Raw genomic sequence first — 17933 nt, forward strand, 5'->3', positions numbered from 1 at the left:
ACTATTTTCATTCAATATTTCTGTAGCTACAGAAGAACCTGCTTAAATTTAGAGGAGAAAAAGAACATACAAAGAAATTTCTATTTCATGGAAGATTTGTAAATGTTGGCTAACACTAGGTCCCTTCGCGTTTTCATAATATATAATTTGATTTTTCTACATGCTGAGGATGATGAGAAACAAAAAGTATTCTAATCTAATTTTTAAAAAGAGAGAGAGTAAGAGAGAGAAAGAGGCTTTCCCCTGGGTTTGGTCACATGCCACTGTAACCCCCTTACCGCTTAGACATGTCCCAGACTCGGATACTCTTGTCTTCAGAATTGCTGAGGATCAACTCTTGGCGAGGGTGGAAGACAGCACAAGATACATTGTTGTAATGGCCCCGGCAGGTATCAACTTCCCATGCCTTTGATTCTGAAGGACAAAGAAGAATTAGGTCACCACAACTCCCTACTACTTTAAGTTTGGGATTTCAAATTATGACATCCTCTAACCAAATGCTAGGTACTATACAAAATGTTAAGTTACCAACTCCTTTCTAATAGGGCAGTTTTCTTCATTTAAGACTCTGAATCTTTACATATTTCTTTGTTATTTCATTCTCACCCTCCTATCAATTATAACACCTCTTTTCTGTCATTCTTTATCTCCTAACCCTGCTCTGTCACTAGCTGCCACTATAGAATAAATGGAATCTTCATAGGGCAGGAATGTTATCTGGTTCAGTCACCACTGTTATCTTCAGAACCCTGAACAATGGTTAGTACAAAGTAGGTACTCAATAAATATTTGTTGAATAAATGAATTCTTATTTTTAATTATGTTCATACTCCTCAAAATCAGGATGCCATCAAATGAAAAAAAGGGAATAAGGCAATTGTCATGCTCCCAGGATTAGCTTAACAACCTAAGGTAGGAAAATGGGTCACTAAGTCTGGAAAACCTGGCTACTTCACCTTGCTGGCCAGCAGCCAATATTTTAGGTATGGTGATACTATCACTGGTTCACTCACCGTTCATGCGCCAGATCTTCACTTGACGGTCATCTGCCCCAGATACAATGAGGGGCATAGTGGGGTGGAAGGCAGCCCAGTTAACTCCACGATCATGACCCTGTACAAAAAAAGGTGGTTTTTCTAAACTAAAAAAGTCATTCTTCTTTATATCTGTTACTCAAAGCAAACCAATGGACCATGCTAGTGGTTATAAACGATGTCTCTGATTTTTACTCTTCATGTGAAAAGGCTCAAGGGACTGTTGCTCTAAGATTTGACCATGAGGATTACTACATCAATCTATCTAATATTATTCCCAAATTCTCATGGGAATTCCCAAATCCTTCTACTCTCAAATTCAGCTTCATTTGCATTAGGGATATACTATCTTGTTTTGTTACTTGTCTACTTATATTTTATTTCTCCAACTAGTTATTAGCATCTCAAGAATAAAGGCCAATTTTATAACTTAATGAAGAAATTCTCAAAGCGTGCTCAAGAAACTCTTAGATGAGCTCCAAGAACCTTTCAGGAAATCTGCAGGGTCAAAAACGATTTTCATAACACTAAAATGTTATTTGCCGCTTTCACTCTTATTCTCTCATGACTGTACAGTTTTCCAGAGGTTACATGACATGTGATGATGTCACTGCTTTGGTGGCTAATAGACTTTATCCTTATATAGTCCATGTTTTAAGAGTTCTTGGTTTAAATTTCAAATATGATAAAAATTGACAGATATGATGCACATAAACAAAAACTCTCTGGGGTCCTAAATAAGTTTTAAGAGTATAAAAAGGTCCTCAGACCAAAAAGTTTAAGAACTGCTGATTTTAAGATATCTTTTACCCTGTTTATAAGTTTATACTCTGTATCATAACAGAATCACAGATAAGGTAGTTTCGAATTAGCAGTATTTTTGAGAGGTACCATTCTGCGGTGAAAAGCAGCTAGGTTTGGAGTCAGATAGATCCAAGTTCAAAGCCTAGTTCTTCAACTTACTAGACTTGTATAGACTTTGGTAAACCACTTAATTTCTGTAAATCTCAATTTTTTCATCTGCAAAATGAGGTTAATAATATCTCTACCAGTAGATAGCTGTAAGGATTAGATAATTTTTAAAAATCTAGTTTGTTTCCCTTATGCTTTCTATTTTCCCACCATGCATGCAAATTATTTATACATGGTTGGTTTTCAATAACTTTGATTAACTATCCTCCCCTTCCCCTGCAAGAGGCTTGACAATGGGCTCTGCTTTGGAATGGTGATGGAGCCTACGCCAGCTATCATGTTTATAAGGTAACATGACTCTCCCTCAGGTAGCACATAAGCTTCATTTCTCTGTTGGCTCACCCACTATTCTATTTTCATTGCCTCAAACAGTGCCTGGCACTCAGTAAACCCTAAATAAGTCTTTGTTGAAGGAATGAATAAATGAACGGCATATTGTCACTGTTTCCCTGAGAGATAAGTACCTCCAGTACATGCTTCACCACTGCATCCGTAGTTCCAAACAGATCAACCCCAGTTATTCCTCTCACATCCGACTCCACTGCACCAGGGGACAAGTTTTTTTTCCTTAGACCTTTGAAGGGGTAAGGAGTGGGATGAAAAATGTAAACAGAATGTTACCAAAAAGAGCACAGTGACAGAAATGCAGAAAGGTACGGTGATAGACTAACATTAAGGAAAAAGAAGGGGAAAAGAAGTTTAGAGAGACTAAATAAAGATGCAAGAGCTCCTATCTATCTCTTTCTAAAACTGTTCGAGGGACTTCCCTGGCGGTCCAGCAGTTAAGACTCCATGCTCCCACTGCAGGGGGCACGGGTTCAATCCCTGATTGGGGAACTAAGATCCCACATGCCGTGTGGTGCAGCCAAAACAAACAAAAAACAAACCAAAAAAGCTGTTCAAAATAGTCAAGTACATTCACTATCTTCTCTCTGCTCCCTTAACAGACCCATTACTGGGACTTCTTCCCAGAGGAGGACAATCCAAACTTCTGACATAGCTAATTTCTTCAACAAACCTCATCTCAAGAGCTGTCTACTTGAGATAACACCCATTTCCATTCTTCAATATTCTTGAAATGTGGCCTCAAATGGTAAACATTCAATTTCTACTTTCAACTTTATGAAATATATAGCAACTTTTCTTCTATCATCTCAAAAAATTTTTAAAGAAAGCTCATTTGGGGAGGCCGCAGCTCAGTGTTTCTCAAACTAGAAGCTTCTAGGCAACTCATGAGGAAGTTCTAAGGGAGTTAAGGAAACTAAAACTATCAAATATACAACAGCTTATTAGGTGGATGATATTGTAAAACTACAAATTGTGCAAAAAGTGTACTCATATCTTCTTCTTGACTCTTGGGCAGGGGACAAAAATTATTAAAACTGTCATATCCCTTTAAACACTTGCTCAAAAGACTAGTTATAGACCTGAATATATGTATCTTGCCATTAAAACTTCTGGAGACTAAAGGGAGAAATCAGCCCATAATTCAAAAACAACAGAAAAGGACTTCCCTGGTGGTGCAGTGGTTAAGAATCCGTCTGCTTATATGTATACATATAACAGATTCACTTTGTTATACAGTAGAAACTAACACAACACTGTAAAGTAATTATACTCCAATAAAGATGTCAAAAGAAAATTTAAAAAAAAAAAAAGAATCTGTCTGCCAATGCAGGGGACACAGGTTTGATCCCTGGTCCAGTAGGATCCCACATGCTGCAGAGCAACTAAGCCCATGTGCCACAACTATTAAGCCTGTGTGCCACAACTACTGAAGCCCGTGCGCCTAGAGCCCGTGCCCTGCGACGAGAAGCCACTGCAATGAGAAGCCCACGCACCACAACAAAGAGCAGCCCCCACTCACCTCAACTAGAGAGAGCCCGCACGCAGCAACAAAGACCCAACGCAGCCAAAAATAGATAGATAGATAGACAGACAGACAGACAGGAAGAAACAAAACGAAACAAAACAAAGACATCAGGATAAGGAGAGTCTTATTTGTATAGGGCCCACATTTATGGCTCAACCACAACCTGTCTTTAAAATTTGACATTTTGTGCTGTAGTCAGAACCAAAATTACAGTAACACTACTACCTTACAGGTAAAACCACTTTGTGGTTTTCAAAGCTGATCTGGGTAATGACGCTTTGAGGTAGGCAAGCAGGGATAATTATACCAGCTTACAGAGAGAAAATAGAATTGGGACTAAAATCCTATTTTTTGGAGTATTTGGGGGTAGGGGGAAAGGAAGATGAAACTACCTGGCACTTATAAAGTAAAAAAACCAAATATCTGTAATAGGGGGGAAATAAAAGCTATCATTTAAAATAAAACCTACATAGTTTTAAGCCTAAATTTTGGCACCTGTAAGAAAATACAAAAATTTAAGTTCAATGATTGTATTTATCTTCACTGTTTTAAAATTACAATGTATCTCTTCTAGTACAATGGCACTTAAACATCAGCATTAGAGAAGCAAGTGCCTAAAAGGACAAGACAGTTTTAATTATCTTGTACTCTGTCCATGATAAGCATTTAGCCAACAGGTAGAAAGAAATAAAACCAATGCTTTAAAAAAAATTCATTCTCCTAAGGCTTCAAAAATACATAATCACAGGGATGTCTCCTTTCACTTATTTCATTTATCCCTTTAATGGGATCTGTCAACTTTTTCTAATGAGTCTGGTGTAGGAAACAGATTCAAAGGACGATACAAAGACAGACAGCTGCAAGGAACTTCACCTCCAATAAGCTTCAACAAACACATTAAAAGGAAAGCTGTATGACAGAATGGAAGCCTTTGTTGCACTTGCTTGTAATGATCCAGGAAAAGGGGAAGAGCAAAAACAGACAGATCAATAGTGACAGGCAGTGAAAAGATACTTAGAGAAGAAATATTTGAGCCTTCGACAAGCTACTCACTAGGACTGAACGACAGATGGAAAATTTCTACAGCAGCTACTCAGATCCAGAGGGAGGGGAGGACACTCTCAGAATGGACCAGTTTGACGCACACTTCCCAGTAGGAACCAGGGGAAGTAGTAAAAAGAGAGGGATGAGGACAGGATTTGGCAGCAAATTAATACTTTTTTAGTAGTCATTTCAAAGATTAAGACTGAATTATATGGGCTTGACATGCAAAAGTATAAGCACATTAAAATAATTTCACTGTCAGTTTATTTGGAAGCTCAAGCTAAAAAAGTAACCTATCTTTTAAATCTAGGTTGTAAATATATTCCCTTTTAAAACAAATATTTTTTGCTTTGCCAGGCTAATACAAAAGATCAAGTTAAGCTAAGCCCTGTAGGTTAATCCTAATGGGAGGGGTATCAAGAAAACAGGTTTTCCTTTAAGACCTCTGTTTTCTTATTATTTACTTAGTTCAGAGAGTGTCCCCCTTCAAAGAGAGTCACTCAGAAAGACTAGAATTTTCACCAGTCCTCTAAATTTGAGGGTTTTTGTTCTCTGACTCAGAACTAACTTTTTCCCTCCGGGAAACAATGGAAATATTAACTCTGGTTCCTAACAGAGCTGACTGCTAATTTCTCTTCCTGTGTTCAGATTTATTTGAACCCAGGCAAATAACTCTGCTAAAAAGAGTATGCTGACTTCCAGAAAAGGAAAGAATGCATAAGTCTAACCCAAAAGCTCCTTCCACTTGGTTAAATACCAAAGCAACTCCTTCCACTCTGATTAAGGGGTTACTGGAAATCAAGAGAGTTGTGAGTAGAAAAAAACACTTAGAAACGGTAAAGAGAGAATTAACGTTAGTAACATTAGTACAAAATTTCAGTATCACATACACTAGGTATAACAATTGTAATGTTATTATATAGTAATCCATGCACTTTACACATTCAAGAGCAAGCATAAACCCCAAACGGGGTCAGACCCTCTCCCTCTCTTCTCTGATTTAGGGCCTTGGATTCTGATGCAAATATGTTTTCCTACAAAAATGAAGAAAAGGATTTCTTGCCTTGGGCATTTCATGATGACCAAAGAGAATCCATTCACCTAAGTCCCCCAAATTGCTTTAGCTAGGCAACAGGGAACCTGCTCTGCCAGAATCAGGTGGCATAAACAGTACTCTTAAGAGTGGAGCAGTATAAGGCCCCTCCAACCCGATGCACTATGAAAGAATTAAGCCCCAGTGGCCAAAGCACCAGTTTACGCATGTAACAAATTAACTTCTCTATGATCTAGAATGGCATTACTTGTATACCATTCTTAGAAGAACTGAGAAAACAGTCACTCAAAGTGTTTGAGTAGCACATAATTCTCTCACAGATCCCCAGTTGGGAAAGGCTATTCTAGGTAATTGCCCCTAATCAGCTGGAACAGCATGACCTGGGATCCAACCCCATCAGGCTCCCATATCCTGAGACAGAGAGGGTGCTTTGAATGCATGTACAGTGAAAAACCATGGAAAGCCATAGCTAGGTTACTGCGGGAGTGAAGAGTAAGCTCCCTGGTACTAGCAGTGAGGAGAGGACACAGGCTCACAGTGCCTGTGCCGAACACCTTCTGCTGGCATGGCTGGTCACATCTGGGTGTACTTCAAAAAGCCTAGCCAGTCTGATGAAAAACTGCAATGGCAAAAGCCCTAGCAGAGGAGAGGACAATCGCCCTATCTCCAAGACAATCTTGTTTATACCACTCTTCTAATTCTGAACCTTTGAAACTGCAAACACAGCATGATGCAGAAGTTCTACTTCCAATCGTCCTCATCTTCCCCTTGGCTTGTCTCTATACTATATGAATCTTAAACACCTGCTATTATAACATTTAAATGCTGCACCCAGGAATCCAAATTGTCTAACTTGCTTGTTAAAACAGCAAGTATCATACTGCCCCAGCCCACCATGCCACAAGGGAGTTGGGAAAAGTTATCAACTTTCTTTATTACTACAAAGAACCAGGCAAGGACCTATGAGGAGTCCTTCCTTTTACAGAATGAAAACAGTGTGCTGTGGTCCAGTCATGGACCTTTCAGAGAACCCAATCTCTAAGAATTTCCAAGGCAACAAACAACTAGAAACAATTCAGGAAGTGATAAGTAAATTTAACTGGGCAGAGAACCATAGCATTTAGAATTTCATTTCCCTATTCCATTTCTCAACAAAGCTCTTCCATCTTTCCAGCATGTCAATCTCATAGGTACACTCCTTCCTCTGCATTTAAATTCTCAGTTCTCGGGCTTCTCTGGTGGCGCAGTGGTTGAGAGTCCACCTGCTCATGCAGGGGACACGGGTTCATGCCCCGGTCCGGGAAGATCCCACATGCCACGGAGCGGCTGGGCCCATGAGCCATGGCCGCTGAGCCTGCGCATCCAGAGCCTGTGCTCCGCAATGGGAGAGGCCACAACAGTGAGAGGCCAGTGTAACGCAAAAAAAAAAAAAAAAAAAAAAAAAATTCTCAGTTGTCCTCTATAAAGCACTAAAAATTTAAATCCTTATCCCAAAATCAAGACACTGTATACAAACTGTGAAAGGAGGGATTATCACAACTATCCAAAATCTACAAGTTATTTTTCATCCTAGAAGTCTGCCAGTTAAAAGGTTTTCTGGACGTGAAAATCCCTCTTCCAACCCTCATGCTCCTTACTCTAGAAGATATAAAATAGAAGGATTTTCCTATTTCTAAATGAAGCCACAGGATCCAAGAGCCCTGCTTCCCTGCACTAATCTACTCCCAAAATTCATTTTTGTCAAAGATTTTTTTTTATTTTAGTGGAAAGTTTAATTCTTAATCAAATACTCCCTAAAACTGAACTAACTAAAAGGTGAAATTTTCTTCAAATTAAAATGAATTTTCTAGAGCAGCCACTTTTCTTAGAATACGTCTAACATGAAGAACCATCAAAGCAGATTTAATACCCTCAAAATCAAAGACACTATTATATGAGAACAGAATATTCTAAGTTTTCCTGTTTTAAGCCAACTACCCTCACTATTTTAAGCAATTGCAGTTTTGCACCAGACACCACTAGGTTGTCCCCTGAACTTGGGCAGCTCACCAGAAATATCCCAAACGCGCACAGTTTGGTCCAGGCTGGCTGATACAACCAGGTCTTCTGAGGGATGGAACTGGGCACACATTACATAATGATTGTGCCCCGTTAACACACTGTAAGAGGAAAAAAGAAAGACAATACCAAATTAGAGGCAGAAATCTACAGATTCCTACATGTTAAATACCATGTTCCATATTGAGCAGATGCAGGCCCAATTATACTTTTTTGGAGGCAAAGGCAAGTCATCCTAACAATTCTGAACTAATAATAATAAGCAAGGTCAGCTGTTCCAAGAGTGGCTCTCTTCTTGCCTGTAATGTTTTAGTATTTACATATTACTAATTTCAGGAGAACTGAGACTGTACAGCTTTCCTCTCAGATTAAAGATGCATTAAAATACCAAAATAAATGAAATCTTAGTAATTCATACTGGAAGCTATGTTAGATTTTAGTGGGGTATCCCTCTTAAAGGCCATAACTTTAAATGGTCCTTACATACTTATGGAAAGCTCTACACCCAAATACAAAGAAGTCTAGATCTTGACTCAGGTTTCACGGGAACAGAACTGAAAACCAGCCAAAAATTTTGTTCTAAAAGCCTAGCTATATCACCTCCTTTACCTGGTAAGAAATGACCAGTAAATCCAGGTTCATATATTACTAATGAGATTGCTTCTGTATTTATCATTTTATACACAAAAGTGTCTTACAAATATAATCAGTAATTAATCAGCAGACATAGCCCATTAGTGAAGGGAGATGATTATTCTGAAGAGAAGCTGATTATGAAAATACTAGGAAATGAAAGTTTTTTAAGCTCTCTGTCTCCTGCATTACCAGACACAGGTCCTAGACTGCCAGTTCCACACTCGGATGGTCTGATCATCTGAAGCACTCAGAATCCAAGGATATTCCTGAAAAATATTCCAGACAAAGGGTTTGAACATGAAACAAATGTGTTCTTCCAGGCTGCTGTAACCCATTTTTCTCTTTGGAGGAAATATTCCGCTGCCTAACGTCTCAGCTAGTTTCTAAATGATTTTGATTTATCAGGCTAGTTATCTATTCCTCCTTACCATTCTACCAGCTTTTCCCAACTTCAGCACTTTCAGCTATAAGGTTTAAGAGTGGAAGCCAGACATAATAGATTCTCAGAGGCAAATAGTATAACACATATTTACATTTACTTTTACATATGTGCATATGTATACAAGATTTATACTTATAAATAATCTTGTAAATTAAGATCTTGTGAAAGGATCTCTTCTCTTTAACCCTAAGATTGGAACATTGTTTGTTTTTTAATAAATTTATTTATTTATTATTATTTTAAAAAATTTTTGGCTGTGTTGGGTCTTCCTTGTGGCACGCAGGCTTCTCATTGTGGTGGCTTCTCTTGTTGTGGAGTATGGACTCCAGGCACACAGGCTTCAGTAGTTGTGGCTCTCGGGCTCTAGAGCACAGGCTCAGTACTTGTGGCACACGGGCTTAGTTGCTCCATGGCATGTGGGATCTTCCCGGACCAGGGCTCAAACCCATATCCCCTGCATTGGCAGGCAGATTCTTAACCACTGCACCACCAGGGAAGCCCCTGGAACATTGTTTTAAAGTCTGACTTTTCCCTGTCAGACCATCCAGTCTCAAAAAATTCCCAAGTCTCAGTAAACAAAGCAGAAAGTAATGTGTAAAAACAATTCAGTCCTTTTAGAGTCTTCAAGCTTTTTAAGAAAAGGAAGTATTTCATAGTCACAGTAGTATCTCCAGTGTTTAGCAACGAACTTAATAAGCACAAGGTACACATATACTTATTAAACTGAAAAACTAAAAGGAAATAAGCTTTTCATAACTTTCCAGCTGAACGGCAACTTGTTCTAGGCAAGAGCCTTCAGCAAGTCCTGAATGGCAATGACAATTAGTTCCTTCTGATTAAATTATCTTATTGAATGGCCCTCATTCTCAAATGTTTCAGCTATAATTTTAGCATTCATCATCTCCTATTCTATCCTAAAATTTTTATTTTAAAAAAGGAAATAAAGTATTATTAGCCAGGAATTTATTGTTTATTTCATTATATTCTTTCTTACTTAATTCAAAAGAGTTAGTTTACTCAGAGTCAACGAATAGTAGAAGTTAATTCTAACAGCATATAATTATAGAGAAATCCAGTCAGGTTGGGACTAGATTAAGAGGTTGGGAGTCTCTAATCTGTAACTCAGTATCTGTCTACTGTGATACCTAACAGATCGAGAAAGGGAAGCTTGGCTAAAGGAATAGCCTCTACCAGACCCTAAAATCCTAGGATAAAAGCACATGATTGTTAATGTTTCAAAACATTTGTTAGCTCATCAAAATGGCATCTTACCTTGACCTTCCTCTAGACACACTATTTAATAATACCCTACATGTGATTAGCCTGCAAACTTTTGTGCGCTGGCTCAGCAAACCTAAAATCAAATCTCTGCTTTTCCCTACAGAGAATCAATGCCTTCCTCATAAAGCCCACTGAATCCAATTAAATTAAATTCAAATATAACCCTGAGTGCTTCCTCTTGCAGAAGGAAACAAAGCAGAAAGGTCAACATCTCACAGATCCTAGAAGAAACAATAACATAATTCTGTTATCAAAGCATGGATTCTTGAGGAGCAAGTAGAAGATTCCTACAGGGAAACTGAAGAATGCTCTAAAACAAGAGCCACAATGGCTACTTACATGATGAAAAAACGTAGTGCGGATGTAGTCTAAGTGCCCAAGCAATGTGAAGAGACAGCGCCGAAGCTTGTAATTCCAAACCTGCAAAGAGAAAAATTCAACTAAGGAATAGCGTCCTATAGAGGTCTCGCGCCTCTATAAGGCCCAGGTTTCTCAATAAACAAGTTTGGATTTATATTTTGGCATTTTAAAATAGGTAAGAGGGCTTCCCTGGTGGCGCAGTGGTTGAGAATCTGCCTGCCAATGCAGGGGACACGGGTTCAAGCCCTGGTCTGGGAAGATCCCACATGCCGCGGAGCAACTGGGCCCGTGAGCCACAACTACTGAGCCTGCGCGTCTGGAGCTTGTGCTCCACAACAAGAGAGGTCAAGATAGTGAGAGGCCTGCGCACCGCGATGAAGAGTGGCCCCCGCTTGCCACAACTAGAGAAAGCCCTTGCACAGAAACGAAGACCCAACACAGCCATAAATAAATAAAAATAAATAAAAAAAAAAATAGGTAAGAATCTTGATAGGGAATCTTGTTTAAGGTTTGAGGGGAAAAGACCATGAATGAAAATATAAGTCAGCTAAACAAAATGTGGGGAGGGAAAAAGGGCAAGGCTAGGGAAACCTAAAGATAAAATTACGGAAAGGTTTTTCTTTTTTTCTGGGAAGAAACCATCTGTATTTGATAACATAAGACAAAATGCTTATCTAAGGCTCAATTTGAAATTACTCTTCCTACTGCATTATTGTGTTCTTAGCTTGAATACAGATCCCTTACTTAGTGCTTACCTATCACCTTAGCTCAGGACTTAAAAAAGTAGGATGGATATGACTGCAAAGGAAACAATGATATAATATATAGCATCATCTTTTGTTAGACTCCTAACTTGATGGCAAATGATGACCACACATTCATGGTCTGTACTCATCTATCATGCAAACATATTTTAACTCATCACTATGGAAAATACTGCATTGCTCAGTTAGGCTGAGCTAAGCAGAAAAACATCATATTCAGATAAGAAATTAAGCCAACTACCAAAGTATCAGGCATCAACAGACACAACTGAGGAAGACGCTGAAACCAGGACCATAAGTGTACAACAGCTCACACTTCCCATCAAGAAAAACTCCCAAAAAAGTAAAAATAAGAGGTCAGACGCCTTTTTTTCTTCTATAACATTTAACGCTTGTTTATAATCTATCTAGGCCAGCTTGTTACTATTCTTTCCTATTTTTACTTTAAAACTGTTAAATTTTCTTTCATAAATCACAAAAGGTAATCCCACTTCCTGTAACAAATTTGAATGACCCTTAAGTCTGATTGTCCAAAAAAGAATGTAAGCTCCCTAAAGGTGGGGTCCTTGTCCATCATGCTCAACACTATACCCCTAGCACCTAACATAGCAGCTAACACTTAGTACATGCTCAAAAGGTATGTGCAGCAGAAATGAGAAAAGGTAAATAACATGAAAAGTGAAAATATTCCAATACGTTCACCTTCATCTGTTGAGTCATCTATAAATATACATGTACACAGTGGAGTTTGAGTTTCACACAAAAATTAGATCATACCATAAATACTATTCTGTAACTAGCTTTTTTTCCTCTTATAGAGTTCAGCATTTTAAACTTGCATACTTCTATCTTCAAATTGTCTTGACTCCTTTATAGTCCTCTATCAAATTCCAGCAGTGTGAATTCTGAAAGACCTATAGGGTTTTTAGACCTTGGCTGTTTGTAATTCCTGTCTTACTCTTTGTAAATCAGGATTATACTAATATTACATTTATCTGGGTATAGCAAACAATATGATGGGTCCATAAACGTGACTTTTTGAGATAACCCCACTTTCATTAGAGAAATATAAATTTAAACCACAGCATAATAGCAGTATACACCCAATAGCTAGCTAATTCCTTTATTTAGTAACAGCTTTAAGATATAATTCAAATCCCATCTAATTCACCCATTTGAAGTATAGAATTCAGTGGTTTTTTTTTAATACATTCATAGTTGCTCAACCATCAGCACAATCAATTTTAGAACATTTCATCACCCCTAAAAGAAAACTATACCCATTAGTAGTCCTCATTTTCTCCCAACCCCCCACCAAACTCCAGACAACCATTAATCAACTTTCTGTCTCTACTGATTTGCTCTACTGATCTGGATATTTCGTACAAATGAAAGATAACTCCTTTTAAAAAATTTAATGATTTGGGGAAAAAATTTTTTTCTTTAATGTCACTCAGTCTTTTTCTTAAACAGATCATATGCAACCCAAGTTAACCATTCTTAATACTTAATGGTCATCACTTTACTAGAAATATTACAAGGAAGTGATATTCTTAGGAGCTTTTGAGGCCTATCAGGTGATTTGAGCTTCCACTAACTGCCCCCAGGATCAGTGCCTAAAACCTAGAAACCAGAAAGAACTGTCCTTCCTATAATTCTAATGCCTCTTTTCTCTACAGGCAGCTGTCACTTTTCACGCCTGTCACCTAAGTTCTACTGTATAATTTATAACTCCCTGAGGTAGCTTCTGAAGACTATTTTTTTCATGAAGTAAATTTTTCTGGTTTAGTTAGATACATCCATCTCCTCTCCCATTTATTTGTTTGTTTGTTTATTCATTTATTTATTTATGGCTGCGTTGGGTCTTCATTGCTAAGCATGGGTTTCCTCTAGTTGCGGTGAGTGGGGGCTACTCTTCGTTGAGGTGCGTGGGCTTCTCATTGCAGTGGCTTCTCTTGTTGTGGAGCACAGGCTCTAGGCACGCGGGCTCAGTAGTTGTGGCTCGTGGGCTCTAGAGTGCAGGCTCAGTAGTTGTGGCACACAGGCTTAGCCGCTCCCCAGCATGTGGGATCTTCCCAGACCAGGGCTCAAACCCGTGTCCTCTGCATTGGCAGGAGGATTCTTAACCACTGCACCACCAGGGAAGTCCTATTTATTTATTTATTTATTTATTTGGTTGTGCCATGCCTTGGTTGTGGCACGTGGGCTCCTTAGTTATGACTGGCGGGCTCCTTAGTTGCAGCTCACAGGCTCCTTAGTTGCAGCTCACAGGCTCCTTAGTTGCAGCTAACCGGCTCCTTAGTTGTGGCATGCATGTGGGATCTAGTTCCCTGACCAGAGATGGAACCCAGGCCCCCTGCATTGGAAACGAGGAGTTTTAACCACTGTGCCACCAGGGAAGTCCCCCATCTCCTCTCCATTTTTTTTTTTTTTTTTTTTTTTTGCAGTACACGGGCCTCTCACTGTTGTGGCCTCTCCCGTTGCGGAGCACAGGCTCCCGACGCACAGGATCAGCAGCCATGGCTCACGGGCCCAGCCGCTCCACGGCATGTGGGATCTTCCCAGACCGGGGCACGAACCCGTGTCTCCTGCATCGGCAGGCGGACTCTCAACCACTGTGCCACGAGGGAAGCCCTCCTCTCCATTTTTAATGTTAGTGCCTAAGCTCATGTTCTGCTCATTTCCCACATGGACTTTTATAAAAGTCTCCTAACTAGTATCTGCCTCTAGTCTTGCCCAATTCATTCAATCTTTTCTCTATACTGCCACTCAAGTAACCTTTTCAAAAAAATGTGAATCTGATGTCACTCCTCAAATGCCTTTAATGACTCATTGTTATTTGTATAACATCTAAACTTCTGATCACTACAAAGAGGTACTCCATAATCTGGCCCTTCTCATCTTCTGCTCCTTCTCTCACCTTTTGTCCAGATTTTATCCACACAAAACTAATTATAGTTTCTCAAATGTATCCAGCTATGTCATACCTTTTTGTCTTTGTACCTAGATTGCCCTTCCCTATTTCACTTTGGTTATCTCTCTATTGTATTACTCACTAAACTGTACATGCTATTATTTGGGTATATATTTAACTCCTCCATTAGAATAAAAGCTCCTTGAGAGCAGAAACCATTTCTTATTTATTTTTGAATTCCAAAAATATAAAACAGTGCCTGCTACACAGTAACCATTCAATAAATGTCTGCTGGATAAGTGCTCTGGATAATGTCAAAAGCCTGAGCTCTGTATGAATGAGATGCCTGGATTTTTAGTCCCTTCTGTAATTCCCAAACTTCACATTGCCTGTCTTTTATTCCCAGTCATGACGGACCCATTATACCTTAATCTTATAGTCATCTCCTCCAGAGACAAACAGTGGCTGCTGCTTATGGAAGTCAATGCCTCGTACTGGACCTGGGGAAGAAGGCAGGCAATACATGTTAAAGAGAGTTATGCTTCCTAGTCTCTAAGGTGATTCTTATTCAGAATTTTCCAGTTCTATCCCTCCCATGCTCTATAATACTAAAGAAAGTTGAAACTACTCCAGAAGACAATAAATATTTATATCTTTTAGCTTCCTCCTAGAAACTGTTATCTTACCATCATGTTCATCAAACTTGTCAATGAGCGTGCACATCCGATAGTCCCATAACTGAATGACCCCATTGTGTAAACTGGTCAGGATCCAGGGTCTTTTGGGGTGAAAACTGAGTCCTGGGGGGAAAAAAAACAGACAATGATCCAATCAGCTAAATAAGCTCCATGACGTCACCTCCTGCCAACTATGATAAGAAAACAGGACAGCTAGGTTGATCCTAGGTTCATACATTCATTGATTGGATGCCACACATTGTGAATTTTATGGTATTAATGTGCTGGATTTTTTGCTGTATTTTAGATACTGTTGGGCTTTGGTTTAGGATACAGTTACTTGGAATTAGCTGATCCTTTTGAGGCTTGCTTTTTAAGATTTGTTAGGATGGGTCCATAGCAGCCTTTAGCTTAGGTCTAATTTGGCACCATTATTAAAGCAATACCCATTTGAAATCTCCATATCATGTTCTATAGTATCAGGAGGTCTATATTGGCCAGTATGTGAGCTCAATATGGGATTGTTCTGCCTTCTCCTCTCTAGTGGTTCTTTCCCAGGCTTTGGGTCATTTCTTCACATGCATGTGCAGATTAGTACTCAAAGGCCTGACAGGATCCCCTGCAGAACTCTAGGGTTCTCTGTGCAGCTCCCTCTTCTCTGGTATTTTGCCCAGCAACTTCTAGCTGTCTTGACTTCCCTGAACTCTAAACTCTGTCTCCTCAGTGAGACCACGGGGCTCTTCCCCCCTCCCTGTACTGCAGCCTGGAAACTCTCTCCAGGTAGTAAGCTAAAACAATCATAGGACTCATCTTGTTTATTTCCTTTCTCTCAAGAATCACTCTTGCACTGCCTGTTGTCCAATGTCTGAAAACCTTTGTTTCACACATTTTATTCAGTTATGCAGGTATTTAAGGTGGGAAGATAAAACTGGTCTCTCTTACTCCATCATGACTGGAAATGGAAGTCCACAGAAGTAACAACTGCTAACAGTTTGGACTGTAGTCTTTCAGGTTTTTAATGCAATCCATATCATTTTATGAAAATGGAGATAACATTGTAATGTACTGCAAACTTCTTTCCTCACTTAACTATATACAATGGATCTCATTACATTTAAGTACATGTAAATGTAGACTCATTCTTTTTAACAACTGCAAGGTATAAATGCACCACATTTTAAAATTATTCTACTCATGGGCATTTAAGTTTTTTCTACTAACTTTTATCTACCAGAAAATAGGACCTAATGAAGATGCTTCCACACATAATCTAGCCTATTTGCATTATTACTGATTTAGGCTAAAGACTGGAAATGAGATTGCTCAGGAATAGGGTATGTGCATTTAACATTTTGGTAGATACTATCTGATTGCAAAAAGACTGTATCAACATACAGTCTCACCAAGTTTCTGAAGGTACCCATTTTGCACACATTGGTCAACATGGGATGTTATCACCTATTTGTTGTTTTGCTTGCTTTACTAATCTAAGACCACTTGTTTCATTATTAGTGAGATAAAGAGTATTTTTATTTATTTATTGAACATTATTTCTTCTTCTAAACTTTCCATTAGGTTGTTCATTTCCCCCCCCACCCCCCCGTTATATACAGGAACACTCATTAATGGATATTTACTCTCAAATATTTTGATATCCGCCCCCCGACTTTCCTTCCCTACTGCCCTATAAGAAATTAGGAGCAGAAGAGAAAACTCGAGGATTATAAAGACCCATTTCAACCATCCAAGAATTCTTAATGGTACTCTTCTTCATAACCAAGATTCCCAAGAGACTTAGAATTTGCTCAGAATCTATTCTTACATTAATAATAGCATCCAGTTTCTGAGCTATCGAGTCTACGCCAGTCACCTTTCACATAGTTTCTCATTTTAATTCTCTCTATAAAAGAATGTTAATTATTCACATATTACAGATGAGGAAATAGATTTAGAAATGTTAAGTTGCCCAAGGTCGTGCAGTTCGTTACCGAATGTTTCATGATTCCAAAGCAAGCCCACCTGACTCCAAACAGCAGATTTCTAACCACTTTGCTATGCTACATTTAAAAATTTTTTTATTTTATATTACTAAATATTCAAGATACAAATCTTTTCCCCAAGTCTCTGCCTTTCTATTCTAACATTCTAAGAGACTACTATTGCAATTTCAGTTGTTTGTCCTCCACCTCCATCCACTGATGCACAAGTTTTAGAGTTGTCATATTCAGGTAATAAAAATAAAGATGCCCAGTTAAATTTGAATTTCAGATAAAAAGTGAACAATACTAAAAAGTTATTCCCTTTTTATCTGAAATTCAAATCCAATTAGGCATCCTCTACTTTATCCGGCAACCTGTGCAAACTAAGACTTAACAATGTCCTGTTTCCAGGTAGGCAATAGAGCCCAATGGAGGCACTGGATGTTGATATAGTGCAGCCCAAGGCCTCCTTAAGAGAGGTAGCCAGTGCTCGACTCCGAAAAACCTAGAGTTGGACCCGAATAGCAGAGGTCGAGACTCGATCTCCAGGGCCACTCTCTACAACACAGTCATCAAAAAACCAACAGGTCATAGGGCCTTGGGAGCAGAATAAAGTCGCGGCACAGGCCCCAGGAGAGGAGGGGAGGAGAAGCGAAGCTAAGGAACCTCCTGCGGTTCGTTAACCACTACAGGAAAATCAAATCCCGAGGGCACGCCAAAGGAGACAGGACTACAGGTGAACCGCCCGCCAGGCCTAACCTCCCTCGGTCCCATCTTCTTCTGGTTCGCACGGTGGGCCCAATTCAGCCCGTTAAGTCTACCTTCTCTCTCTTCCCCGGTGACAG

General features: G+C 39.2%; 1 protein-coding gene across 2 annotated transcripts in view; it reads right to left on the bottom strand.

Moving 5' to 3' along the window:
* COPA (COPI coat complex subunit alpha) overlaps nucleotides 1–17933 on the bottom strand; it is a 50525-nt gene that overhangs the window by 31885 nt on the left and 707 nt on the right. For both annotated transcript variants that reach the window (XM_059066934.2, XM_067039470.1), the window contains exons 2-9: nucleotides 15119–15232; nucleotides 14859–14932; nucleotides 10734–10814; nucleotides 8861–8937; nucleotides 8027–8136; nucleotides 2471–2580; nucleotides 1014–1113; nucleotides 279–414 (exon numbers count right to left, since the gene is read on the bottom strand). In XM_059066934.2, coding sequence (XP_058922917.1) covers nucleotides 279–414; nucleotides 1014–1113; nucleotides 2471–2580; nucleotides 8027–8136; nucleotides 8861–8937; nucleotides 10734–10814; nucleotides 14859–14932; nucleotides 15119–15232 — 802 coding nt within the window. The remainder of the gene's footprint in view (nucleotides 1–278; nucleotides 415–1013; nucleotides 1114–2470; nucleotides 2581–8026; nucleotides 8137–8860; nucleotides 8938–10733; nucleotides 10815–14858; nucleotides 14933–15118; nucleotides 15233–17933) is intronic.

Source organism: Kogia breviceps, chromosome 1 (assembly GCF_026419965.1).
Source record: "Kogia breviceps isolate mKogBre1 chromosome 1, mKogBre1 haplotype 1, whole genome shotgun sequence".
Taxonomy (NCBI): domain Eukaryota; kingdom Metazoa; phylum Chordata; class Mammalia; order Artiodactyla; family Physeteridae; genus Kogia; species Kogia breviceps.